At 43.3% G+C, this 22,287-nt stretch overlaps 1 protein-coding gene across 4 annotated transcripts in view; it reads left to right on the top strand.

Annotated features, from left to right (window-relative positions):
• The window catches only part of dicer1 (dicer 1, ribonuclease type III), a 54,895-nt gene that overhangs the window by 26,295 nt on the left and 6,313 nt on the right, over window positions 1-22,287 (top strand). For 3 of the 4 annotated variants that reach the window (XM_060933698.1, XM_060933699.1, XM_060933700.1), the window contains 18 exons: window positions 217-349; window positions 444-686; window positions 772-926; window positions 1,089-1,221; window positions 1,717-1,792; window positions 1,898-2,037; window positions 2,329-2,508; window positions 2,693-2,906; window positions 3,074-3,227; window positions 3,864-4,046; window positions 4,132-4,237; window positions 4,362-4,537; window positions 5,737-6,490; window positions 8,611-8,763; window positions 9,856-10,669; window positions 12,606-12,874; window positions 16,077-16,239; window positions 16,408-16,483. In XM_060933698.1, coding sequence (XP_060789681.1) covers window positions 217-349; window positions 444-686; window positions 772-926; window positions 1,089-1,221; window positions 1,717-1,792; window positions 1,898-2,037; window positions 2,329-2,508; window positions 2,693-2,906; window positions 3,074-3,227; window positions 3,864-4,046; window positions 4,132-4,237; window positions 4,362-4,537; window positions 5,737-6,490; window positions 8,611-8,763; window positions 9,856-10,669; window positions 12,606-12,874; window positions 16,077-16,239; window positions 16,408-16,483 — 4,122 coding nt within the window. Of the gene's footprint in view, window positions 1-216; window positions 350-443; window positions 687-771; window positions 927-1,088; window positions 1,222-1,716; window positions 1,793-1,897; window positions 2,038-2,328; window positions 2,509-2,692; window positions 2,907-3,073; window positions 3,228-3,863; window positions 4,047-4,131; window positions 4,238-4,361; window positions 4,538-5,736; window positions 6,491-8,610; window positions 8,764-9,855; window positions 10,670-12,605; window positions 12,875-16,076; window positions 16,240-16,407; window positions 16,484-22,287 lie in introns of those variants that run through there. The other variant, XM_060933701.1, reaches the window with a different exon arrangement.

The raw sequence follows: 22,287 nt of genomic DNA on the forward strand, positions 1-22,287 counted from the left end.
GCTGTTTGCATCCCTGAATATTGGCACCAAAAAAAAAAAGTTTTTCGCCTGAGCTACAAACTAACATGATATTATGAATGATAAAATGGGAATGGGTTTAAAATCAAAATGTAATCGACACATGCCATCTTGTACTTTTCTGTGTAACCTTACTGACACCACTGATCTCATCCATGCCTTTTATATTTCCTTATGAGTTTTTCTGTGAAACCACAGGCTTATAAAGGAGGCAGGGAAGCAGGATCCGGAGCTGGCCTACATTAGCAGCAACTTCATCACCGGCCACAGCATTGGCAAGAACCAGCCACGCAACAAGCAGATGGAGGTGGAGTTCAGAAAACAAGAGGAAGTGAGTAAATGTTAACTCTTGCATTCCTTTCCTCTTGTGTAGTTTCTTCCTTGGTCAGCCAAGCTTGAACATCTCCTCCTGCTGCTTTCTTCAGGTGTTGAGAAAATTCCGGGCACACGAAACTAACTTGCTAATCGCCACCAGCATCGTAGAGGAAGGCGTGGATATCCCAAAGTGCAATCTGGTGGTCCGGTTCGATTTGCCCACAGAGTATCGGTCCTACGTGCAGTCCAAAGGCCGGGCGCGTGCTCCTGTCTCCAACTACATCATGCTGGCCGACAGCGAGCGCACAAAAGCGTTCGAAGAGGACCTCAAGACTTACAAGGCCATTGAGAAGGTCAGCAGTTTAGATGAGCTATATCCCTCTGTGTGAGGTTCTTTTCAAGGCATCGAGTTAATGATGTGTTTTATTTGGACTTTAGATTCTCAGGAACAAGTGTTCCAAGTCATCAGAGTGTAATGAGTACGAGGTGGAGTCCATACTGGATGATGACAACATCCTCCCTCCGTACTCTCTGCGCTCTGACGACGGAGGCCCCAGAGTCACCATCAACACGGCTATCGGCCACGTTAACCGGTCAGTATGACGGAATGTTCCCATCAGTGATCACGTTGCTCTCCAAGTGCTTGCACAACACACACGTTTTCCAAAACCTGCCGTCTACAAAACAAACCGTATTATAATGGACAAATTGACGGAATTGGGTAAATTTTACTGCACGTGGCTTTTGTTGTACAGATATTGTGCAAGGCTTCCAAGTGACCCTTTCACACACCTGGCACCCAAGTGTAAGACTACAGAGCTGAAAACGGGTGTGTATCAGTCCACACTCTTTCTGCCAATCAACTCACCCCTCCGAGAGCCCATCACTGTGAGTGCCTTTTATTTATTTTTTTTATTTGAAGTAGGAATGCACCAATACCCCTCCACCCCAAAGCGAGCCCTTTTTTTTTTTTTTTTTTTTCCCCCCCCTCTCTCATACTTTTTGATCCCAATACTGATGCCAAAATACCAAACATACTTAGTATTAAGCAATCCGAGACATCATGGAACATTTTTATTTGTTAGTATCTGGCATGTGCTGTAAACAGTGAACAGCTCATGCTGAGTATTATGTTTTAAGATGTTTCATCCGAAGCAACTTAGATATTCGGTAAAAATTTAATTCAATACCTGGACTGAAGATTAAACGGTTCTTGTGTGGTCATTAGCTCTGAGCCGTCCGGGCGGCTGTAAGAGCTCGAAAAGTAAATCTTTTTTAAAAAAAAAAAATTTTTTAAACCTCAGGCACTTTCTAACCAAGATATGACTTAATGATAAAGGCTTAAAGAAAAGCTTTGTGCTCATGATTTACGTGTTGTTGTAGGGGCCCCCAATGCCCTGCGCACGGCTTGCGGAGAAGGCTGTTGCACTTGTGTGTTGTGAGAAGCTTCATAAAATAGGTATGCACATTTTTCCACAGTCTTCCTGCAGCTGGTGAATGAGAACCTTCATTTGTTAATCCTCTCTCTCACGCTCTCTCTTTGTCTCTGTCCGTCTGGCTGCAGGCGAGCTGGATGATCACTTAATGCCAGTGGGAAAAGAAACGGTGAAATATGAAGAGGAGCTGGATTTGCATGATGAAGAGGAAACCAATGTTCCAGGCAGGCCAGGCTCCACTAAGAGGAGACAGTGCTACCCCAAAGCCGTGAGTGCACCAGACGTTTGCTGAAATCTTGAAAGATGTCATGGGGGTGAAAACCATCGATTTTCTAGTCCACAGCAGTTCTGCTTTGTACATTTTATAAATTTAAATGAATTTATATTTAAATTTATAAATAATACCCATGACTGTTGTGCTGGGATTGCAAGTTTGATCCAAACCCCGACTGTATCTATGTAGTCCTGGTCGTGATAAATGTTTAAAAATAACTGTTTTGACTACTTTGGGATGAAAGCTTGATCAAATATTTCGGTGTGTGCGCGCTTGTTTGTTCAGATCCCAGAATGCCTGCGAGGCAGTTACCCTGTGCCAGAGCAGTCTTATTACCTGTACGTGATTGGGATGGTTCTGACCACACCCCTTCCAGATGAGCTCAACTTCCGCCGGAGAAAGCTGTACCCTCCTGAAGACACCACCAGATGCTTTGGCATTCTCACAGCTAAACCGATACCTCGTGTACGTGCACTCTTTGGGAATTGAAATGAGAGTAAAATGTCTGAGGAAATCACTGCTGTAGTGGTGTGATTACAGTGAAACACTGAATTTCTTGAACCTAATGAATGTTGTTTTTTAGAAAATGGTTTTCTAGCCTGGATCTCGTTTACATTTTAAACACTTATTTATTTCTTGTACATTCCAGATCCCTCATTTCCCTGTGTATACCCGCTCCGGTGAGGTGACCATCTCCATAGAGCTGCTGAAGTCGGGCTTCACTCTGAGCTCGTCCCAGCTGGAGCTCATCACTCGCCTGCACCAGTACATCTTCTCTCACATCCTCCGCCTGGAGAAACCTGCTCTGGAGTTCAGGCCCACAGAGGCTGACTCGGCCTACTGCGTTCTGCCTCTCAATGTGGGTGAGTGCACTTCCTCTGCACACCAATTACTTTTATTATTTATTTATTTTTTTGGCGTTTTTCCTCACCAGGAATGTGAACTTGAGAGAAGGGGAGGATTCGATAAGACAGTGGTTATTAATCAAGGAATTTTTTTTTTCTTTGTCTGAATCTAAACCTTTTTCCAGTTGGAGATTCCAGTACTTTAGATATGGATTTTAAGTTCATGGAGGATATTGAGAAATCTGAAGCACGAATTGGCATTCCGAATACTCAGTACACAAAGCAGAACCCATTCACTTTCAGACTGGAGGACTACCAGGATGCTGTCATCATTCCAAGGTAGGCCAAGAGAGTTCTCTTTAGTCGCTTAATGAAGACGTACCCCTCTGCGATGAAACATTTTTATACCTGATCAATGATTTAATGTATGAAAGAGACCTTTAAAGCATCCAGTGATTTTATTACAGACTATCGAGCTGTTTCAGTCCAGCAGGATGTAATGGAGTATTGGAGAAAAAACACTTTTAAAAACTTCAGTGTTGGCGCTGAGAAGTGGGGGCCACACCCCTGGGTTTTTTTTTTTAAACTAGAACTGACAAAGGACACACCTCTTTCTCTGACACTGGCTGACACACAGGCCTCACCCACTTGACAGAAACTGACCTCCTTCACTGGGACTGATTGGGGGGGCAAAGGCCACATCTCCTTCACTAGGACTGACTGGGGGGGGGCAGAGGCCACCCCTCCTTCACGGCGGATGACGGGGGGGCAGAGGCCACCCCTCCTTCACGGTGGATGACGGGGGGGGGGGCAGAGGCCACGCCTCCTTCGCGGGGGGGGCAGAGGCCACGCCTTCAAATCTGGGGAAGATTCAGTTGGTTTAGGTGTATTGTACATATTCAAACTGATGAATCCTTAAGCTGCTGTTTAAAATTTTACTGTCTAATAAAAAAAAAAAAAAACCCTCTCTTTCAGGTATCGTAATTTTGACCAGCCGCATCGCTTCTATGTAGCTGATGTATACACGGACCTCACGCCTCTCAGTAGATTCCCCTCCCCAGAGTATGAGACGTTTGCCGAGTACTACAAAACCAAGTACAACCTGGACCTGTCCAATGTCAACCAGCCACTTCTAGATGTGGACCATACATCCTCCAGGTGGGACATCAAGCCTGGAAAATGAATTCCTCTTATTGCATTAGGGAACTCTGTTAAAGAGAATGTGCTACTGTTTGTTTCTCAGACTGAATCTCTTAACTCCTCGGCACCTGAATCAAAAAGGCAAAGCACTTCCTCTCAGCAGTGCAGAGAAGAGGAAGGCTAAGTGGGAGAGCCTGCAAAACAAACAGGTATTAATCTGAACAGGGTTAATCTTAAAGAGCCGGTGGGACGTTTCCTGCTTAATTATACACCCTGATACTGTGGCTGAATAATAATAATAATAATAATAATAAAGACTTATCATCTTTTCAGATTTTAGTTCCTGAACTGTGTGCCATTCACCCAATCCCTGCTTCTCTATGGAGAAAAGCCGTGTGCCTTCCCAGCATCCTCTACAGGCTACACTGCCTCCTGACAGCCGAGGAACTTCGGGCTCAGACGGCCATCGACGCCGGAGTGGGGGCTCAGAGCCTGCCACCTGGTTTCAGGTCAGTCCAGCACCTGTAGATCTCACAAACATGCAGTATTTGAGAGAACTTTAATCCATGCACCCTACACAAACTGCTCATGTGTATTTGTGTCGGGAAGCTAAGCTAATATAGTACATATACATTACAGCAAGTAATCCATCTGGCTTCCTTTGCATTGGCGATTTGATTGTGTAAATGTTTGTGTGCCAGAGCTAAAAATTAATTTACAGAATCTTCAGCAATGCTGATTTTTCTGCATACACAGGTGTTGAGAAATGCCAGTCAGAAGAATAAACAGGAAAAGAGCGCCTCATGCAAGCATCATGCGCTAAATCTCAGTCGTTCTAACTCGTCAGCTACCATTTACACCTTTGGACACCCTTTTCCTCTTCCTCCTTTTCTAGGACGCCTTTTTTTTTTTAAATTGAATAGCTAGTCTTATGTATTTTAATTTGTTACACATTATTAGCATAATTTTTTTTTTGTATTAAGTTAGTATCCACTACTGTAAATAAGTGAATTGAAGTCAATTCGTTATGGTTCTCATTCGTCTCCTTATGTTTTTAATGAATTTACACCAACACAGGAAGTTCTCGTAAAATACAAACATTTTCCGAACTAACTGGATTTTCATGGAAACCACATTTATTGTGTAAAAATGCTCCTTGAATAACTCCAGAATAAATGAGTTCATATCCAGTTTGATAAATGAGGCCGATTGTTCGAGCGTGTATAGCTGTCCTGTGTGTTTAGCATGTTTGTGCAATAAAAAGGCCCTGATGTTTCACAAATGAAGAGTGTAGACGATTGACAAGAAGCAACACTGCTTTCACTGACCGTGGTAGAGATTTTGTTTGCAGCTCTGCTTCCAAACAGTAACTGTTTTACTTAAAAAGCTAAAAAGCACGTTATTGGTGCATCATTCATTATGGTAGAAAACTAACATCAGGTACAGCTGCAGTGTTCATGTTCTCAGGATAATAAAACAAGTCCATCTTGTTAATTTTTCTGTCCGTTTAACCTCTTCGTTTAAAGCTTTTCGAATCTTTAGGATATGATTTCTGTTAGTTTTAATTCTCAGCGTTATTGATGAATGATTTCAGACCGGACTGGAATCTAAACACCGAGCCAAGGGTGGAATAAACAAAGATTTGTTGAGTGAAACTGCTGAGAATTCATGTTTCAGTAAATTTCTGTACATGCCTGGTTTTCTGCAGGTATTCCAATCTTGACTTTGGATGGAAGAAATCCATTGACAGCAAGTCCTTCATTTCCTGTCCCAGCACCTGCACCGAGGATAATGATGACGACGACGATGACGACGGAGAAGATGATCACTGTAAGCACGCTGCAAGCTCAGCAGCCCTGGATCACACTGCCCAGGAGGACCTCAGCACGGGCTCATCCGAGCCCATCGAAGGCGCTGTCTCGCAGGAGAACTGCAGCGCACGAGAGATGTGTGCGCACAGCACCCAGCTATCAGAAGAACACAGGAGTGTGTGTGAATGCTCCAGGAACCTCAGCAATGGCCATAATGTTTGCCTAAACTGCCAGCTAGCGAGTGATGTACCGACACAAACCACTACCTCAGATCCGAGCGGCGAGCCCCAGGACGGCCATGAATGTAACCCAGACGAGAAATCGGATTTCCACAATGCACGTGTGAAGAAACCTACCTCAGAGCGTTGGCTCGCTTGTGGAATGCCAACCAGCACCGAAGCACCTTCAACAGCGTTGTCGTCTTCAGCACCCGAGACCGTAGCGCTACCTGGGGACTGCGTGAAAGCTCTGGGCCCGAACCCCGGACTCATCTTGCAAGCCCTGACCCTCTCCAACGCCAGCGACGGGTTTAATCTGGAGCGTTTGGAGATGCTGGGCGACTCTTTCCTCAAACACGCCATCACCACCTACCTGTTCTGCACTTATCCCGATGCCCACGAGGGACGCCTGTCCTACATGAGGAGCAAGAAGGTAGGCACTCCTCCAAGGAATTTCATCAGTTCAGCTCTGTCCCCCAGACACCTGTCTTCTGTACGGCGTCCTGTTTTCTGGGAAGCCAGATTTCTGGTTCAGGAAGGAAATCATTCTTGGACCACGGTGCTGTTGTGATTTACGTTGTTGCTTATGTATAAAAAGATGCCGAATACGAGCAGACAGCTTCTCATGGAGACATCAACTTTCTAATTTCACCTCAGTTCCAGAAATTAGGGGAAAAAAAAAACAAAAAACCTTTCTTCACCCCTGTTCAGCTTAGTTTTTTTCCCAGCAAGAGTTGAAATGAAGTTGCTTATAAAAGTGGGTTTTTTTTTTTCTTTAAGAGCTTCCTTAATATTTTTTGTTCCTTTTATTAGACAGCAAAGGAGAATGGAATGATATCCATAATTATGCATCTTAATAATTTTCTCAGAAAGTTAGCTGCCTTTGGATGCGAAAAGTAACTGTTGGAGCACCGATATAATAATTTCAGCAAGCACTCAGCCAAATACTGGATACCGAATGTTTCTCATTTATTTGCTTTTCCATTTTTTTTTTTTCCATTAGTACTATCTCTTAAACTCATGAACTGTCGCGCACAGTCTTTGGCAACGTGAAATCTCCAACAACCAGTCTATCCACCAAGCCACTTAACCATTATGTGATGTTACTCCTTCTGTAAAGATTAAATAAACACCACTATATTTAAGTTATTCCACGAAATCGAGTCGTACATGAGCTGATAGCCGACGAGGCGCGTAGCACCGAGTTGTCTATAAGCCGTGTACAACGTGGTTGAGTGGAATAACTGTTTTATTCTAGTCGCATTCACTGGATTTTGAGAAACGGAGCATTTTTATTTTTTGCAAATTCGATCAATAAAAACTTTATACAAAACGTCCGACAAAATCATTTTCTGCTTAGAATGTAAACAAACCGGTGGAATGACAGTAGCAATTTGTGAAAAATGCTCTAATAATAATTCTTGAAAAATAAAATTTAAAAAAAGTTCTTCCCATCTACCCATCTAATACTTTTATTCCATGTTTGGTTACTATTTTTGTATTTTTTTTTTTTTGTTTGTTTGTTTTCAAGCAGAGTTTTTATTTTATCCTCTGCTGGTTCAGCAGCACGCTCCGACATTTTTTCTCTACTCACGGTGTATGAGCCGATATCCTAGTATACCCTTTTCCACCAAATCAGTTCCAGGGCTGGTTCGGGGCCGGTGCTGGTTCACAACTTGTTCAACTTGCGAGCCAGCTGAGAACCAGTTTGCTTTTCCATAGCTCGCGGTGCTAAGCGGAGCCACGTCATTACGTCACAGTATACGTCATTACGGCGCTGTATACGTCAGTTACGGCGCTACGTTTACATAAACCTTGGCGCGAATGTCAAAGCAAAAACAACACGGAAGAAGCAGCAGCAACAACAAAAACAATAATAATAATAATAATGGATGACTTCGCTTTTGTACAGCTACTGTTTCTCGTCGCTTAAAAATGGGGATCTTTCGCGGTCTTGTTATTGGTCTTAACAACTCTGCCCCCCCGCTGACCTAAGCAGTTCTTTCCTCTGGCCCAGCAGAGAGCTGTTGCTAGCCTGGAACCGGTTTTTCTGGCCCCAGAGCCAGTTCTTTGTCAGTGGAAACAGAAAACCCGGTTCCAAACTAAGCACTGGCCCCGAACCAGCCCTGGAACTGCTTTGGTGGAAAAGGGGCAGTAGTGGAGTAGCCAATCGGAGTGCGCGATTGCTCATATCCACTGAACGTGGATAGAATAATAATGATTATATGGTTTTCTTTCTTAAATAATAGCACATTATTTTAATTAGGTTTAGATTACGTGGGGTTCTGAAGTAGCTAACGGCGTCTAAATTACTCATCGATAAAAGAAAATTGAAAGTACTGCTTTTTTTTTTTTTTTTAAAGTATGTAAACATGGAAGCCCTGTGATGACCTGGCGACTTGTCCAGGGTGTACCCCGCCTTTCGCCCGTAGTCAGCTGGGATGGGCTCCAGCTTGCCTGTGACCCTGTAGAACAGGATAAAGCGGCTAGAGATGATGAGATGAGATCTAAACATCGAATGAGAAAAACCAATATTTCCACTGTTTTTTCTAGGTCAGTAACTGCAACCTGTACCGCCTGGGGAAGAAGAAAGGTCTTCCCAGTCGGATGGTGGTGTCTATCTTCGATCCGCCGGTAAACTGGCTTCCCCCAGGCTACGTTGTGAACCAGGACAAGAGCACCACTGACAAGTGGGACTCGGATGAGGTCGGTCTCCCACAGCTCCCACAGATGTTTGTTTGTTTTGCGCTGCAAGCTTCGCTTAACTCTGTATCAACATGCATCTTCATGCGTAATTACCCAGCTGGTTTCATGGGTCCGCTTTGGGCTATTAAGAACATCTTGGCTTTATTTGAGAGTGGCATGTTCTCTTTCTGCCACCAGGGGGCGCATTCATCCTTCTTGGACAGAATTTCATTTCCTCCTCTGTGTTGATCAGGCAGCCTGAGTGAGACGTTTAACACGCAATTTAACACCGCGCATCTTTATTAGAGCCAATTAAAGAAGTCTGGCGGTCTGCTGCATGAGTGGTCAAATACGTTTCTAAGTAATGTAACTGGTTAAAATGGGAAGATCTGGAATTAAGTGATTTATTTATGTTTTAAAAGAACATGATCAAATCCTGATGAAGCAGTTAGTTTCAAGCATGTATTACATGTTAAAGTTGAGTTTTGAGCATGTGTTATTAATCAGCGTGCCTTGAGGAAAAAAAAGAGTGAAAAGGAAGAAAAACGCATTCATCAGAAATCAGTAGGAAAATGTCAAACATTCACCCACGCTTTTGAGTGGGCGTTTTGGAGCTGGCTTGTATGTTTTGGGTCGCTCCATGTGGTTTCGGCTGTTCATGTGTCGGCTAGGATTATGCTGGTTTTGCCTGAAGCTGACTCATTCTCAGCGTCAACGCTCCATATTATTACAATATTAGATGTCAGGGCTGTTAAGGTTTTAATGAATATTCATCAGAATCTTTCCCACATGGTCAACTTTATAGTGTTCTAATGCTGTAAAGATGATCTTCAGGATGCATGTCAGCTATTGGATCGCATTCGAGCTGATGACTCACGGAGTGGGACAGCCAGGCTCTGCCTGAACATTTAAAACTCTCCTGGGTTTATTTAATGTAGTGTTTTAACCAAAACGTTAACTGTAATCATTGCAAATCCCTCTTCGTGAATGTTGTTGTCGAGTGCTGGTTTTCAGAGTCGTTGGCCTATGAAAAGGGATATTCCACTCAACGACTTTCTTCCAGAACTTTACCCCTTTAATTCATGTTTGTTTTTTTCCGTAAATCCATTTTAGGCAAAAGAAGACATGGCCAACGGAAAGGCCACTAAGGATGACTTTGACGACGAGGATGATGTAGATGATGACGAGGACCCGTTGTGGAAGGAACCCAAGGATGAGGTGAATGTCGAGGATGACTTGGAGTACTACCATGAGCACATCAAGTTCATCGACACCATGCTAATCGGCTCTGGCGCCTTCGGGAAGAAGTTCCCCCTCGGCGTCTTCCCTTCTGAACCTAGCTGCGATTGGAAAGCACCCAAGAAGCCGATGTTCACTTCAGACGGCAACCACGACGACTTTGACTACAGTTCCTGGGACGCCATGTGCTACCTGGACCCGAGCAAGGCGGCTGAAGAGGACGAGTTTGTCGTGGGTTTCTGGAACCCGGCTGAGGAGAGCTGTGGAGCTCAAACGGCTAAGCAGTGCATCTCCTATGACCTGCACACGGAGCAGTGCATTGCAGACAAGAGCATCGCTGACTGCGTGGAGGCCCTGCTCGGCTGCTACCTGACCAGTTGTGGAGAGCGAGCCGCCCAGATGTTCCTCTGCTCGCTCGGCCTCAAGGTGCTGCCTGTGAAGAAGAGGATCAAGAAGAAGATGGATGGCGGCGATGACACCAGCGGCGAAAGCAATGGAGAAGACGAGTACGGCTGGCTACAGATCCCAGCACGCTGCATGTTCGAGCACCCGGATGCCCAACGCACTCTCGACCACTTGATCTCGGGTTTTGAGAACTTTGAGAAGAAAATCAACTACGTGTTCAAAAACAAGGCCTACCTCCTGCAGGCCTTCACACACGCCTCCTATCATTATAACACCATCACAGGCAAGTGTCTAAAAACACAGGATAAAACAAAGTTTAAAAAGTAAAACCTAACGAGGAAGTAAAAATTAAACGGTAAACTTTGATCTGTGAATTTATGAGCTCGGGTGTTGTGAGCCAGTCGAAAACAGATCACACCCCTTTCCTTTCGTTTCGACCTGAAAATAAATGATTACATTGGAGCGACTGTCTGATCAATTCCATATTCAGGTCACGTCTCTTACCTGTTTCTGATGCAGATTTGCACGATGCCATACTGATGACTATAAGCAGAGCGTATACTTCAGACCTGTTTACTCCTACGATTTGTCCGTAGTTCCTACGATTTTTCAAAACAAAATACGGACTACGAATTCTTGTCCAAAAACTACGATTTATGGCCGAAATGTTGCCAAATGTTTCATCAGGCTTTCGTCTAAACGGGGGAACAGGGGCGCTGCGCCCTCTTACTCTTGGCGTGCGCCCCCTTACCGACTCTGTGAAAACATCCCAGCAACACCACGTGACAATGTGTCTGATCATCAAATACGTTATAATTGCTCCAAAAATATTCCAATCATAGTAGATACACCGCCAGACGGTGCAAAAACAATCCGAATTGGCGTTTTCCAGACTGAGGCGCCATGTTGTTTAGTTGTTTACTTGTCGTGGCTGCTCTCGCGAGATTTGACATGGGTTACATACAAGGTCAGCTGACTTGTAGAGCGAGATTTCTCGAGACTGAATGACCTTTCACCCACCGGCGCGGGAGCTTTTGACAAATAGTTCGCGAGTTGTTTTTGTTGACACTTGGGCATTTAAAGATGTCATCCCGCGGCACGAAACGGAAGAAAGCCAAAGACTGTCCGGGGCAGAAGATGATTACTTCTTTCTTTTTCAATGTTGACAGACAATTTGTTACAATTTCCCTCTCAGATAGCCTCAGAATGTCCTATTGGAGCATTTTTCAAAGGCTTTGCACGGCGGGGGGGGACAACCGGCACCATCCCCCCCCCCCCCCCCCCCCCCCCCGCCCCGCTTCGCTCCCTCGCCATGGTGAGCGCCCTCGTACTAAATTTTTCTAGAAAAAACCCTGTTCATGACTATACGATCGTATAGTCATGGGCGCGGCCATGTTTAATCACGTTTAAGCCACGTTTACCGTACGTTGCATTGAATGCCATAATTGAGTTGCCATAAATGCATGTTCAGTTATTAACCAATGTCAAACTTTGTTAACTTGAAATTAAACTTTTGATGTTGACATTTTTTTCTTGTTTTGTCAAGTTGCCAGGTATCAATGACTTGTGATTTGTTAGTAAAGAGTGTGAGATCAGTATAGCTGCCAATTAAGTATTAAGTAGCCTATTAGAGCATAATATGGTCTCTGAAATATTTTTTTCTTATTGTAGCATCCTAAATAATTATTACTGCTAGTCTTCTGGTTATTTCAGAGATACTGAAATAATGAAATGTATGAGGAGTCAACAAGTAGACCTTAGAGTCTAGGCTTGGTAATATGAGGATTATGGAGCAGATCTAGAATCTTACATGGGTTTGCTTTTTGGTTCTCACAGGTGATTAACTTGACAGAAAAAATAAGACCAGTGCTAGATTTTAATTTTTAAAATTTTGTTCATGTAATCCATCACTTACTTTCAACTTGAATGAGTACTATTATCTAATAGGCTGCTTTCTACTTTTTGACTTCGATACAATACATAGATTGGACCCCAGTAAAATTCCTACTGACAGCTTACCAAAACTACTGACAAGATACTGCAAGACTACTGACAGGGCAAATTTGGGGTAAACAGGTCTGATACTTGGACACATTGGCCTCATTAGCCTCAATCTTATTTGTATTGCAGTACGTACAGGAAATGAATAGCGCTCTGTGTAAAATATCCAGGTCATACAAATTCTCACAGCTTTGTGATTTACTCCCGTATGAGTGCAGATTGTTACCAGCGGTTGGAGTTCCTGGGTGATGCAATTTTAGACTACCTCATAACAAAGCACCTTTATGAAGACCCGCGGCAGCACTCTCCCGGCGTCCTGACCGATCTGCGCTCTGCACTCGTCAACAACACCATATTCGCTTCACTCGCCGTCAAATACGACTACCACAAGTACTTCAAAGCCGTCTCGCCCGAGCTGTTCCACGTCATCGACGATTTTGTGCAATTTCAGCTGGAAAAGAACGAAATGCAAGGAATGGACTCTGAGGTCAGTAAATGTGTGTATGTAGTTGGTTATACCTGCTGAAAGTCATGCACCTCGTGCACACACAAGACAAATTGGTCAGAATTAAACAAGCTAAGGCTTGAAATGCAGATGAGACCCTCTCTTGGCGATTCAGCCCATTGATGTATGGAAAATTGTACAGAACCAGTAAAAATATTTTGAAAATATACACCGATCAGCCATAACATTAAAACCACTGACAGGTGAAGTGAATAACATTTTGATTATTTCTATCCACATTCGGTTAGCACTGTCGCCTCACAGCAAGAAGGTTCTGGGTTCGAGCCCAGAGGCCGACGAGGGCCTTTCTGTGCGGAGTTTGCATGTTCTCCCCGTGTCCGCGTGGGTTTCCTCCGGGTGCTCCGGTTTCCCCCACAGTCCAAAGACATGCAGGTTAGGTTAACTGGTGACTCTAAATTGACCGTAGGTGTGAATGTGAGTGTGAATGGTGGTTTGTGTCCGTGTCAACCCTGTGATGACCTGGTGACTTGTCCAGGTTGTACCCCGCCTTTCGCCCGTAGTCAGCTGGGATAGGCTCCAGCTCGCCCACGACCCTGCGCAGGATAAGCAGCTACAGATAATGGATGGATATCCACATTCACTGGATATGAGTAATCGTGTGCTCTGATTGGCTACTCTACTACAAGGATATCAACTCGTATACCGTGAGTGGAGGAAAACAAAATGGCGGAGCATGTTGCTGAACCAACCGAGGATGAAATAAAAACTCTACTCGAATACAAAACGGGCAACGAAATACGGAATAAAAGTATTTGATGTGAAGAACATACCTTGTTTTGTTTTTCAAGAATTATTATTAAAGCATTTTTCAGAAATTACTGCCGGTTTGTTTACATTCTAAGCGGAAATGAGTTTGTCAGGTGTTTGTGTAAAGTTTTTTATTTATCGAATTTGCAAAAAATTTTCTGTTTCCCAAAACCCAGTGAATGTGGATCGAATAAAAGTTATTCCACTCAATCTAGTCGTACATGGCTTACAGGCTCTCCGCTCATGTACAACTCGATTTTGTGGAATAATTATCTCATCACAGTGGCACCTGTTAAGGGGTGGGATATATTAGGCAGCAAGAGAACAGTCAGTTCTCGAAGCAGGAAAAATGGGCAAGTGTAAGGGTCTGAGCGACTTTGAGAAGGACCAAATTGCGATGGCTAGATGACTGGGTCTGAGCATCTCCAAAACGGCACATCTTGTGGGGTGTTCCCGGTATGCAGTGGTTAGTACCTATCAAAAGTGGTCCAAGGAAGGACAACCGGTGAAGTGGCGACAGGGTCATGGGTGTCGAAGGCTCGTTGATGCATGTGGGGAGTGAAGGCCTGTCTGGTCCGATCCCACAGAAGAACGACTGTTCTGAAAAACTTAATGAACACGCAGTGCATCGCGGCTTGCTGAATATTGGGATGCGTAGCTGTAGACCAGTCCGAGTGCCCGTGCTGACCACTGAAAGCGCAGACAATGGCCATGTGAGCTTCAGAACTGGACCATGGAGCAATGGAAGAAGGTGGCCTGATCTGATGAATCACATTTTCTTTTACGTCATGTGGACAGCCAAGTGTGTGTGAGTCGTTTACCTGGGAAGGAGATGGCGCCAGCATGCATTATGGGAAGAAGGCAAACCGGCGGAGGCAGCGTGATGTTCTGCTGGGAAACCTTGTGCAGGGGTGATAGCGTTCCGGCGCCGCGCCGGATTTCCGGCGTACCATGGCTGGGGAAAAAAGAAAATCTAGTTCGCCCATTGTCCTGTGTCATTCTGAGATGCGCAGATAGACAGTAAAGGGAATTCGCATGATATGGAACTAGTGGGAAAAAAGTGCCGTCACGGCACGAATTAATTCGTGCCGTGATGGCACTTTTTTCCCACTAGTTCCATATCATGCGAATTCCCTTTACTGTCTATCTGCGCATCTCAGAATGACACAGGACAATGGGCGAACTAGATTTTTTTTTTTTTTTTTCCCCCCAGCCACGGTACGCCGGAAATCCGGCGCGGCGCCGGAACGCTATCACCCCTGCTTGTGTCCTAGTGTTCATGTGGATGTTAGTTTGATACGTAACACCTACCTGAACACTGTTGCAGACCGTGTACACCCCATTCATGGAAACAGTATTCCCTAATACCACTGGCCTCTTTCAGCAGGATAATACGCCTGTCACGCTGCCAAAATTGTTCAGGAATGCTTTCAGAAACAGAACAGAGTTCAAGGTGTTGACTAGGTTTCCAAATTCCCCAGATCTCAGTCCGATTGAGTATCTTCGAGATGTGCCGGACAAACAAGTCCGAGGCCTCGGCTCACAACTTGCAGGACTTCTGCCAACTTCTTGGTTCCAGGATACTACAGCACACCTCTGAAGGTCTTGTGGGGAGTCCATGTCTCAAAGCTGTTTTGGCAGCACAACGGAGACCTACACAATATTAGGCAGATGGTTTTAATGTTATAGCTGATCAGTTTACTGCTGGTTTGCTTGATTACGGAGAGTGCTTTTAATCTGAAATATTGTTTCTTAAACTTTGTGTACTACTCCAGAGGTGTTGTATATTTTTTTTTATTTTTTTTCCAGCACATAGTCCAGCAGATATATTCCTTTGAGAGACCTCAGAAATGTCATGGCAGCATTGGCAGTATGAATCTGTTCTCTCTCTATATTTGTTTTTTCTTCCTCTTTTTTTTTTTGAAAATGCAGTTGGATTGAATGTTGTGGAATGGTTATTTTGGCACTGACCATAGCCTTGTTTCGCTGGAAAGCATTTTATGCCTCTGGGACAGCACTGAATACTGTATGAGAAGAAACAAATTCATTAAAATAAGTTGCCCTTAATTACGTAGCCGAGTAGCATCGTCTCCAGTCGACTCGGGAGCACAACAGACGAGGCTTTTGTTAAGCCTGATGTTAAGTGTAATTGAGGACAGATCATGTTTTGGCCCATGTCGTATGACCAATTCTGAACCTGAGTGCTTATTTATTGAGTGGAAGATGTAGAAACCGGACCATACCTTGTATGCTATTCGAGCTATTTCACTACATATAACGTTTTCATCTATTTGTTGGCTTCAATTAATTTAAAATGAGTCTGCTGTATGGGTGTGTGCAGTTCTGTTCCTGTGAGAAAACACCCCCATAAAGGGGGAAAAAAACAACAACCTGCAATCACTTTTCTCCCTTTCAGCTGCGCCGATCCGAAGAAGACGAAGAGAAAGAGGAGGATATTGAGGTCCCCAAAGCAATGGGGGACATCTTCGAATCACTAGCTGGGGCAATTTACATGGATAGCAAGATGTCACTCGAGACCGTTTGGCAAGTGTATTATCCAATGATGAGGCCGCTGATAGGTGAGAACGAGACGCATACAGTCATTGAATCACGTCTGCATTTTGTATAGCTTGATTGTTCGTCAGCTCATGTGGCGAGGGCCTTAAACGGAGTCATCATTCAAATGTACTGATTTGTGTGTGTGATGGGACGTTATATTGAAATGTTGGACGTACTTTGTTTCGCAGAGAAATTCTCCGCCAATGTCCCTCGCTCGCCTGTGCGAGAGCTACTGGAGATGGAACCCGAGACTGCGAAATTCAGGTGTGGCTCTTTAGTGCTCTGTACATACACAAGTCTTCATTTTAACAAGTTGGGATCTAAAAATCGTCGTCTACTGAAGTGATAAAGTATTGAAATGTGTCAAATGGATGCGTGGTGATGTCCTTGATGCTTTATCTTTTACTTTCTGATGCAGAAAGCATTAATGTGCTAAAAAGGCTCATTGCCATGATTAATGAAATGTATATACATCCTATAAGGTAAAGGTGGGGACGGGTTGTTTTTTTTTTTTTTTTAGGGTGTAATGGTTAGAGTTTTGGGTACGCTGTGTGTGTGTGTGTGTGTGTGTGTGTGTTTTATGTTCAGGGTGTTGAGGAAAGTGTTACATGTAAGTTGTATGTAGGGTGTTCATTTTGGGTTGTGGGATGAGGTTAACTGTTGGGTGTTAATGGTCAGGGGTAGGGTGAGGTTTGATTTAGGGTAGGTTGGTGTAGGATATTATGGTTGGGCTGTAGGGTGTTAAAGGAGATACGCAGAACCATGGCCTCACTTTCGTTTATAAATCCCTTGAGACCTCAAGAATGGCACAGGCATAGTTTTAAGTGGTAACAATAAATCTAATATAATTGTTACGATTAAAGTGATTTATACAGGTAGCGGTCTGAGTGAATGACCTTGACATCTGTGACGTCACAGCAGGAAGTCTATCGGGGTCATCGCCATTTCCGCTATACTAAAACACAGAGCTGACTTCAACTCCAATCCTCCTTTTTGAACTACCGTATTTTTCGGACTATAAGTCGCACTTTTTTTCATGGTTCGGCTAGCCATGCGACTTATACTCCGGTGCGACGTATATATGTTTTTTTTTTTTTTTCACCGCGGAATAACTGGAGCTGATGCTGAGTCTGACGACAGCCACGCAGAAGAGGAAACGGCGCTTCGTCTGCCGCTGGAGTTGGCAGAGTTGTTCAGAAGCGACACCGAGGATGAGGAATTCAATGGATTTGCTGATTTGGAGTGAAATCATCAGCTTGATAAACTTGATTGACCTGTGTTTTATTATTAATGATAGGCCTATAGTTATTTAAATAAGTTATGTAGTGATTTTAGGCAGTGCTTAATTTGTGAAGTGGGAGGTCCCGGAACGCAGGAGGTGGGTGGGTCCGGCGACTCAAAAAAAAAAAAGGCGGGGGATGGTTTACTATAACTTTACGCACATGCGCTTATTGTGTGTGTAAAAAAAAAAAAAATATCAGACATTATGATCTTAGAAAACGCTTTAGTGACGAACAGTTACAGACAGTAATATGTCGTGATATGTTATAAAATATTATTTTTATTAGGCTATATATTAAATTATATATTAAATTTATCTTCTAAAATAACAGACTACTCATATCACAACCGGTTTATTTCACCATTGGAGATCAGATCACACAAGACATGAGTTAAATTACTCTTTTTAAGGATTTAAGTAGGGGATTTAAAAGCGGTTGTTGTTTTTTTTTTTTTCACTAGACGGTTGTCTTTGGAGATGATAGACCTATAGCCTACTTGACCTCTGATTTAATTAAATAAAATTCGACAAAAATGAAGAATGACTCTCCTCGATGATGACTACAGCTTTAATAACAAAGATGAAAGAGCCATGGGGCGATAATAAGCCCTACCGGTAAAAATAATCTAAAAGCAAACTGATTAATGCATCAGTAATAGGCTACTAGTATTAGTTATAATAATAATAATATAGGCTATTAGTAATAACGATAGTGATAGTATTAAAGATAGTAGTAGATATTTAAAATAATCAGACTAGGCTACTTACAGGGCAAAGGGCGCGTTATCACTGCTCAGCTGTTCGTTTATTAAATAAACAATGCAGTCGCGCAGTAACCACGCGCCGCTTATCAGATAGAATCACAGATTCTATGGATAGAATAACCCTTCAAAAAAGTGCGACTTATAGTCCGGTGCGACGTATATATGTTTTTTTCGTCTTCATAATGCATTTTTTGGCTGATGCGACTTAAACTCCGGAGCGACGTATAGTCCGGAAAATACGGTAATTTATCACCATGCCACGTAGATGTATTGTTGGCCGGTGCAGCAACACGACAGAAGGTGGATTTACGTTGCATTCATGGCCCAAGAATGTTCAAACTGCAAAGATTTGGATGCGTTTTACGAGAAATTAACGGGCACATTGGGCGCCTACAAAGTGGTCTCTCCTCTGCTCTGCACATTTTACTGAAGACTCGTACGAGACCTCTGATCTGTTGAGGAGCGTTGGCTATAAGCCCGTACTGAAAGAGGGTGCAATACCAACAATTAAAGGAAAAGAAAATACAAGAAAAGGAAAGTAAGTTCAGTTGCACCAGTTCTCCCGGAGCGTGAGCCGAGGGTTGTTGCTAAAACCCGGGACGGAACGGAACGATACATGATGTCACTCGGGCAGGGACCTCCCCGTGATTGTTGCTAAAAACTGTCCCATCCTGGGGTTTAGTAATTGCCTGAGCCGAGCAGTAATGGCGGAGTACTCCGTATGGAGAAAGTGGAGAATGAATGGAGCAGCCGTCTGATTTCTGCGCTGGATATGCTTGCCTTGGCAGCAATATCTCACCTTTACATGGAAGAAGCGAATGAACGGAGAACTCAACGAACAACTGAAAGTCAGATTGTTTCTAAACAATCGGCCACAAGGTCAGCCTTCAAGAAGTGAGAACACAGATGGGTAAGATGCGAAGATCGTCATTTGGATACAAAACAACAAAAACAACAACACTCCTTGTTGTTTACCTGAATTTAGATTAATACATGTAACTTGTATTGTGTTTAAGTAAGTGCGTTTAAATAAGATTTAATTTGCTTCAGAATGTGATCGTTTCAGTTCATCTGATTATTTAATGAGCCTTTTACGTTTGATCAGTGAAAATGCATGCATGTACGTGTATGTTGCATAAGTTATAACACCTATCCTGTTTTAATGAGAGTCAACCCACAATCAGTGAAGTCAAATCAGTCTTAGTTGAGCGAGTTGGTAACGGTATTTCTTACTTTCACCATAAATTTTTATTTATATGACTTTGTTCGATAGCTGTCAAAGGCCTCGGCCTTAAAATCGGTTACCGCTGTGACGTCACACGCTCAGGGCTGGCTGGCTCGGTGGGGCAGCTCGAATGCCAACTTTGCAGTCTGTTTTAACTCTCAAAAAATATATATTTTTTTATACCCATTTATGCAGCATACAAGAGTCAAGGATGGAGATACTATCCACTCAAATGTATTTAAAAATAAAGATTCTGGGTATCTACTTTAAGGTTAGTGGTTTCTTATAAATTATATGTTGGACAAGTGTGTAGGGTTTTTATCCCCCGCTGACCGAAAGGCCCGAAGGGGGACTATGTTGTGGCGATGTCCATCCGTCTGTCCTGGGAACGGTGCTCACCTTCTGAAATCAATTTCTGAAAGAATTTCACAAAACTTGACAAGAGGCTTTGTTATATGTCAGTAATAAATGTATTGTAATTTTGTTAAATTGGGTCACATTTTACCAGAGTTACAGCCCTTGATTAACAAAATTACACTTTGACAATTTCACGAGTGTTTTTTTTCCTTTTGAAATCAACTCCTCTCGCAATTTTTGGAGGAATTTTATGAAACTTGGCAAGAGGCATTGGTATGTCGGTAGTACGCATATTGCAATTTTGTTCAATTTGGTTGCATTTTACCAGAGCTCTGGCCCTTGATTAACAATCTTGTACTTTCACAATTTCATGAAGGTGTGCTCGCCTTCTGACATCAACTCCTCTCACAATTTTTGGCCGAATTTCTCGAAGCTTGGCAAAAGGCCTTATTATATGACGGTAATACGCATATTGTGATTTAATTTCGTTTGTGAAAATTTTCCCAGAATTTTGACCCTTGATTAAATAACTTGTACTTTGACGGTTTCATGAGGGCGTACGTTCTTCTGAAATCAGCTCTCACAATTTGTGGAGGAATTTCACCAAACTTGGCAAAAGGCTTTGTTGTATGACAGTTATACTCGGATTGAATTTTCGTTTAATTTGGGCAGATTTTACCAGAGTTATGGCCTTGATTATTAACAAACTTGTACTTTGGCAGTTTCATCAAGGTGCGCTTGCTTTCTGAAATCAACTTCCCTCACAATTTTTATAAACTCTCACTGGCCGAAAGGCCTGAAGGAGGATTATGTCATGGCGATGTCCGTCCAGGGAAGGGTATTCACCTTCTGAAATCAACTCCGCTCACAATTTTTGGAGGAATTTCAAGAAACTTGACAGGGTTCTTTGTTATATGTCGGTAATACACGTTGCAATTTCACTCAGTTCTGTTGCATTTTACCAGAGTTATGGCCTAGTTACCAGCGGGGGATATTGTGCTCTCAGAGCACTCTTGTAAGTTTAGGTTGTTGCATTTATAGGTCTGTTGGTATGGTGCAGGTTTTGTACAGGGTGTTAAGGTTAGTGGAATAGCATGGGCTGTGTGTTGGGGATAGAGAGTGTAGGTTTTGTATGGGGTGTTAAGGTTAGTGATGGGGTCTAGGTTATATATAGGGCGTTACAATTAGTGGTAGAGGGTAGGTTGTCAAGGATAGTAATGTAGTTTGGGTTGCGTTTTAAGGTTGGAGTGTAGATTATTGAGGGTATGGGGTGGGGGAGGTTAAAGGAATACGCCACCCCCAAGTGAAATTGAGTCAGTCCCTGCAGTCCCTAGAGTTGGATGAGTGAGCCAAAGCGTTTTGTAGCCGACCCAGCCATTGTCCTGATCTGGAAACGTCCCGGTTAGCTTTAGCTTAGCGTAGTCGCTGTAATCCGGCGTGTCCAGCTAGCATTGTCGTTGCAAAAGTGAATCAAATAAGATTTTTTTATAATTATTTCTCATGACCTGTACATTCACATCGAGTACACATATCAATGCAAATTAACACGAAGGGATTTACTAGACCAATTTATATCTGGAACTATTTTCGGCCACAGCACAGGCAAAGCACCGCTGCAGGCGCAAAGACACCACGCAACACCTGAAAACCCTGGTTTCCCTGGTAACACTGGTGTATTGACGGAAGTTGTGGTGCTGCGTGGTGTCTTTGCGCCTGCAGCGGTGCTTTGCCTGTGCTGTGGCCGAAAATAGTTCCAGATATAAATCGGTCTAGTAAATCCCTTCGTGTTAATTTGCATTGATATGTGTACTCGATGTGAATGTACAGGTCATGAGAAATAATTATAAAAAATCTTGAGTTATTTGATTCACTTTTGCAACGACAATGCTAGCTGGACACGCCGGATTACAGCGACTACGCTAAGCAAAAGCTAACCGGGACGTTTCCAGATCAGGACAATGGCTGGGTCGGCTACAAAACGCTTTGGCTCACTCATCCAACTCTAGGGACTGCAGGGACTGACTCAATTTCACTTGGGGGTGGCGTACTCCTTTAAGGTTGGTGGGAGTGTCGGTGGTTAGGGTGCAGGGAGTAGATTTTTAAGGTATAGATTGTGTATAGACCCTGTTCATGTGACGTCATGCATACGTTACAGCTCGGTCCAAATGTCCACACTGCCATTTTGGATGTAAAACAAACTAGCACACAGATCTTTCTAATACTGTTGGTGTTGCTGAAATTTACAATGACAATCGGTTGTTCAGCATTTGGATGGACAAAAATTCCCAGCTGTCATTTTATAGATTTCCTAAAGATCCCGAGCGCTGGAATAAATGGATATCGGCTGTTAAACGTGCTATCAGAGGCTGATAGCAGGACATGGGAACCATCAGTGTACAGTAGAATTTGCAGCACACACTTTATATCTGGGTCGTATTTA

The sequence above is a fragment of the Neoarius graeffei genome, chromosome 11 (genome assembly GCF_027579695.1).
Source record: "Neoarius graeffei isolate fNeoGra1 chromosome 11, fNeoGra1.pri, whole genome shotgun sequence".
NCBI classification, from domain to species: Eukaryota; Metazoa; Chordata; class Actinopteri; order Siluriformes; family Ariidae; genus Neoarius; species Neoarius graeffei.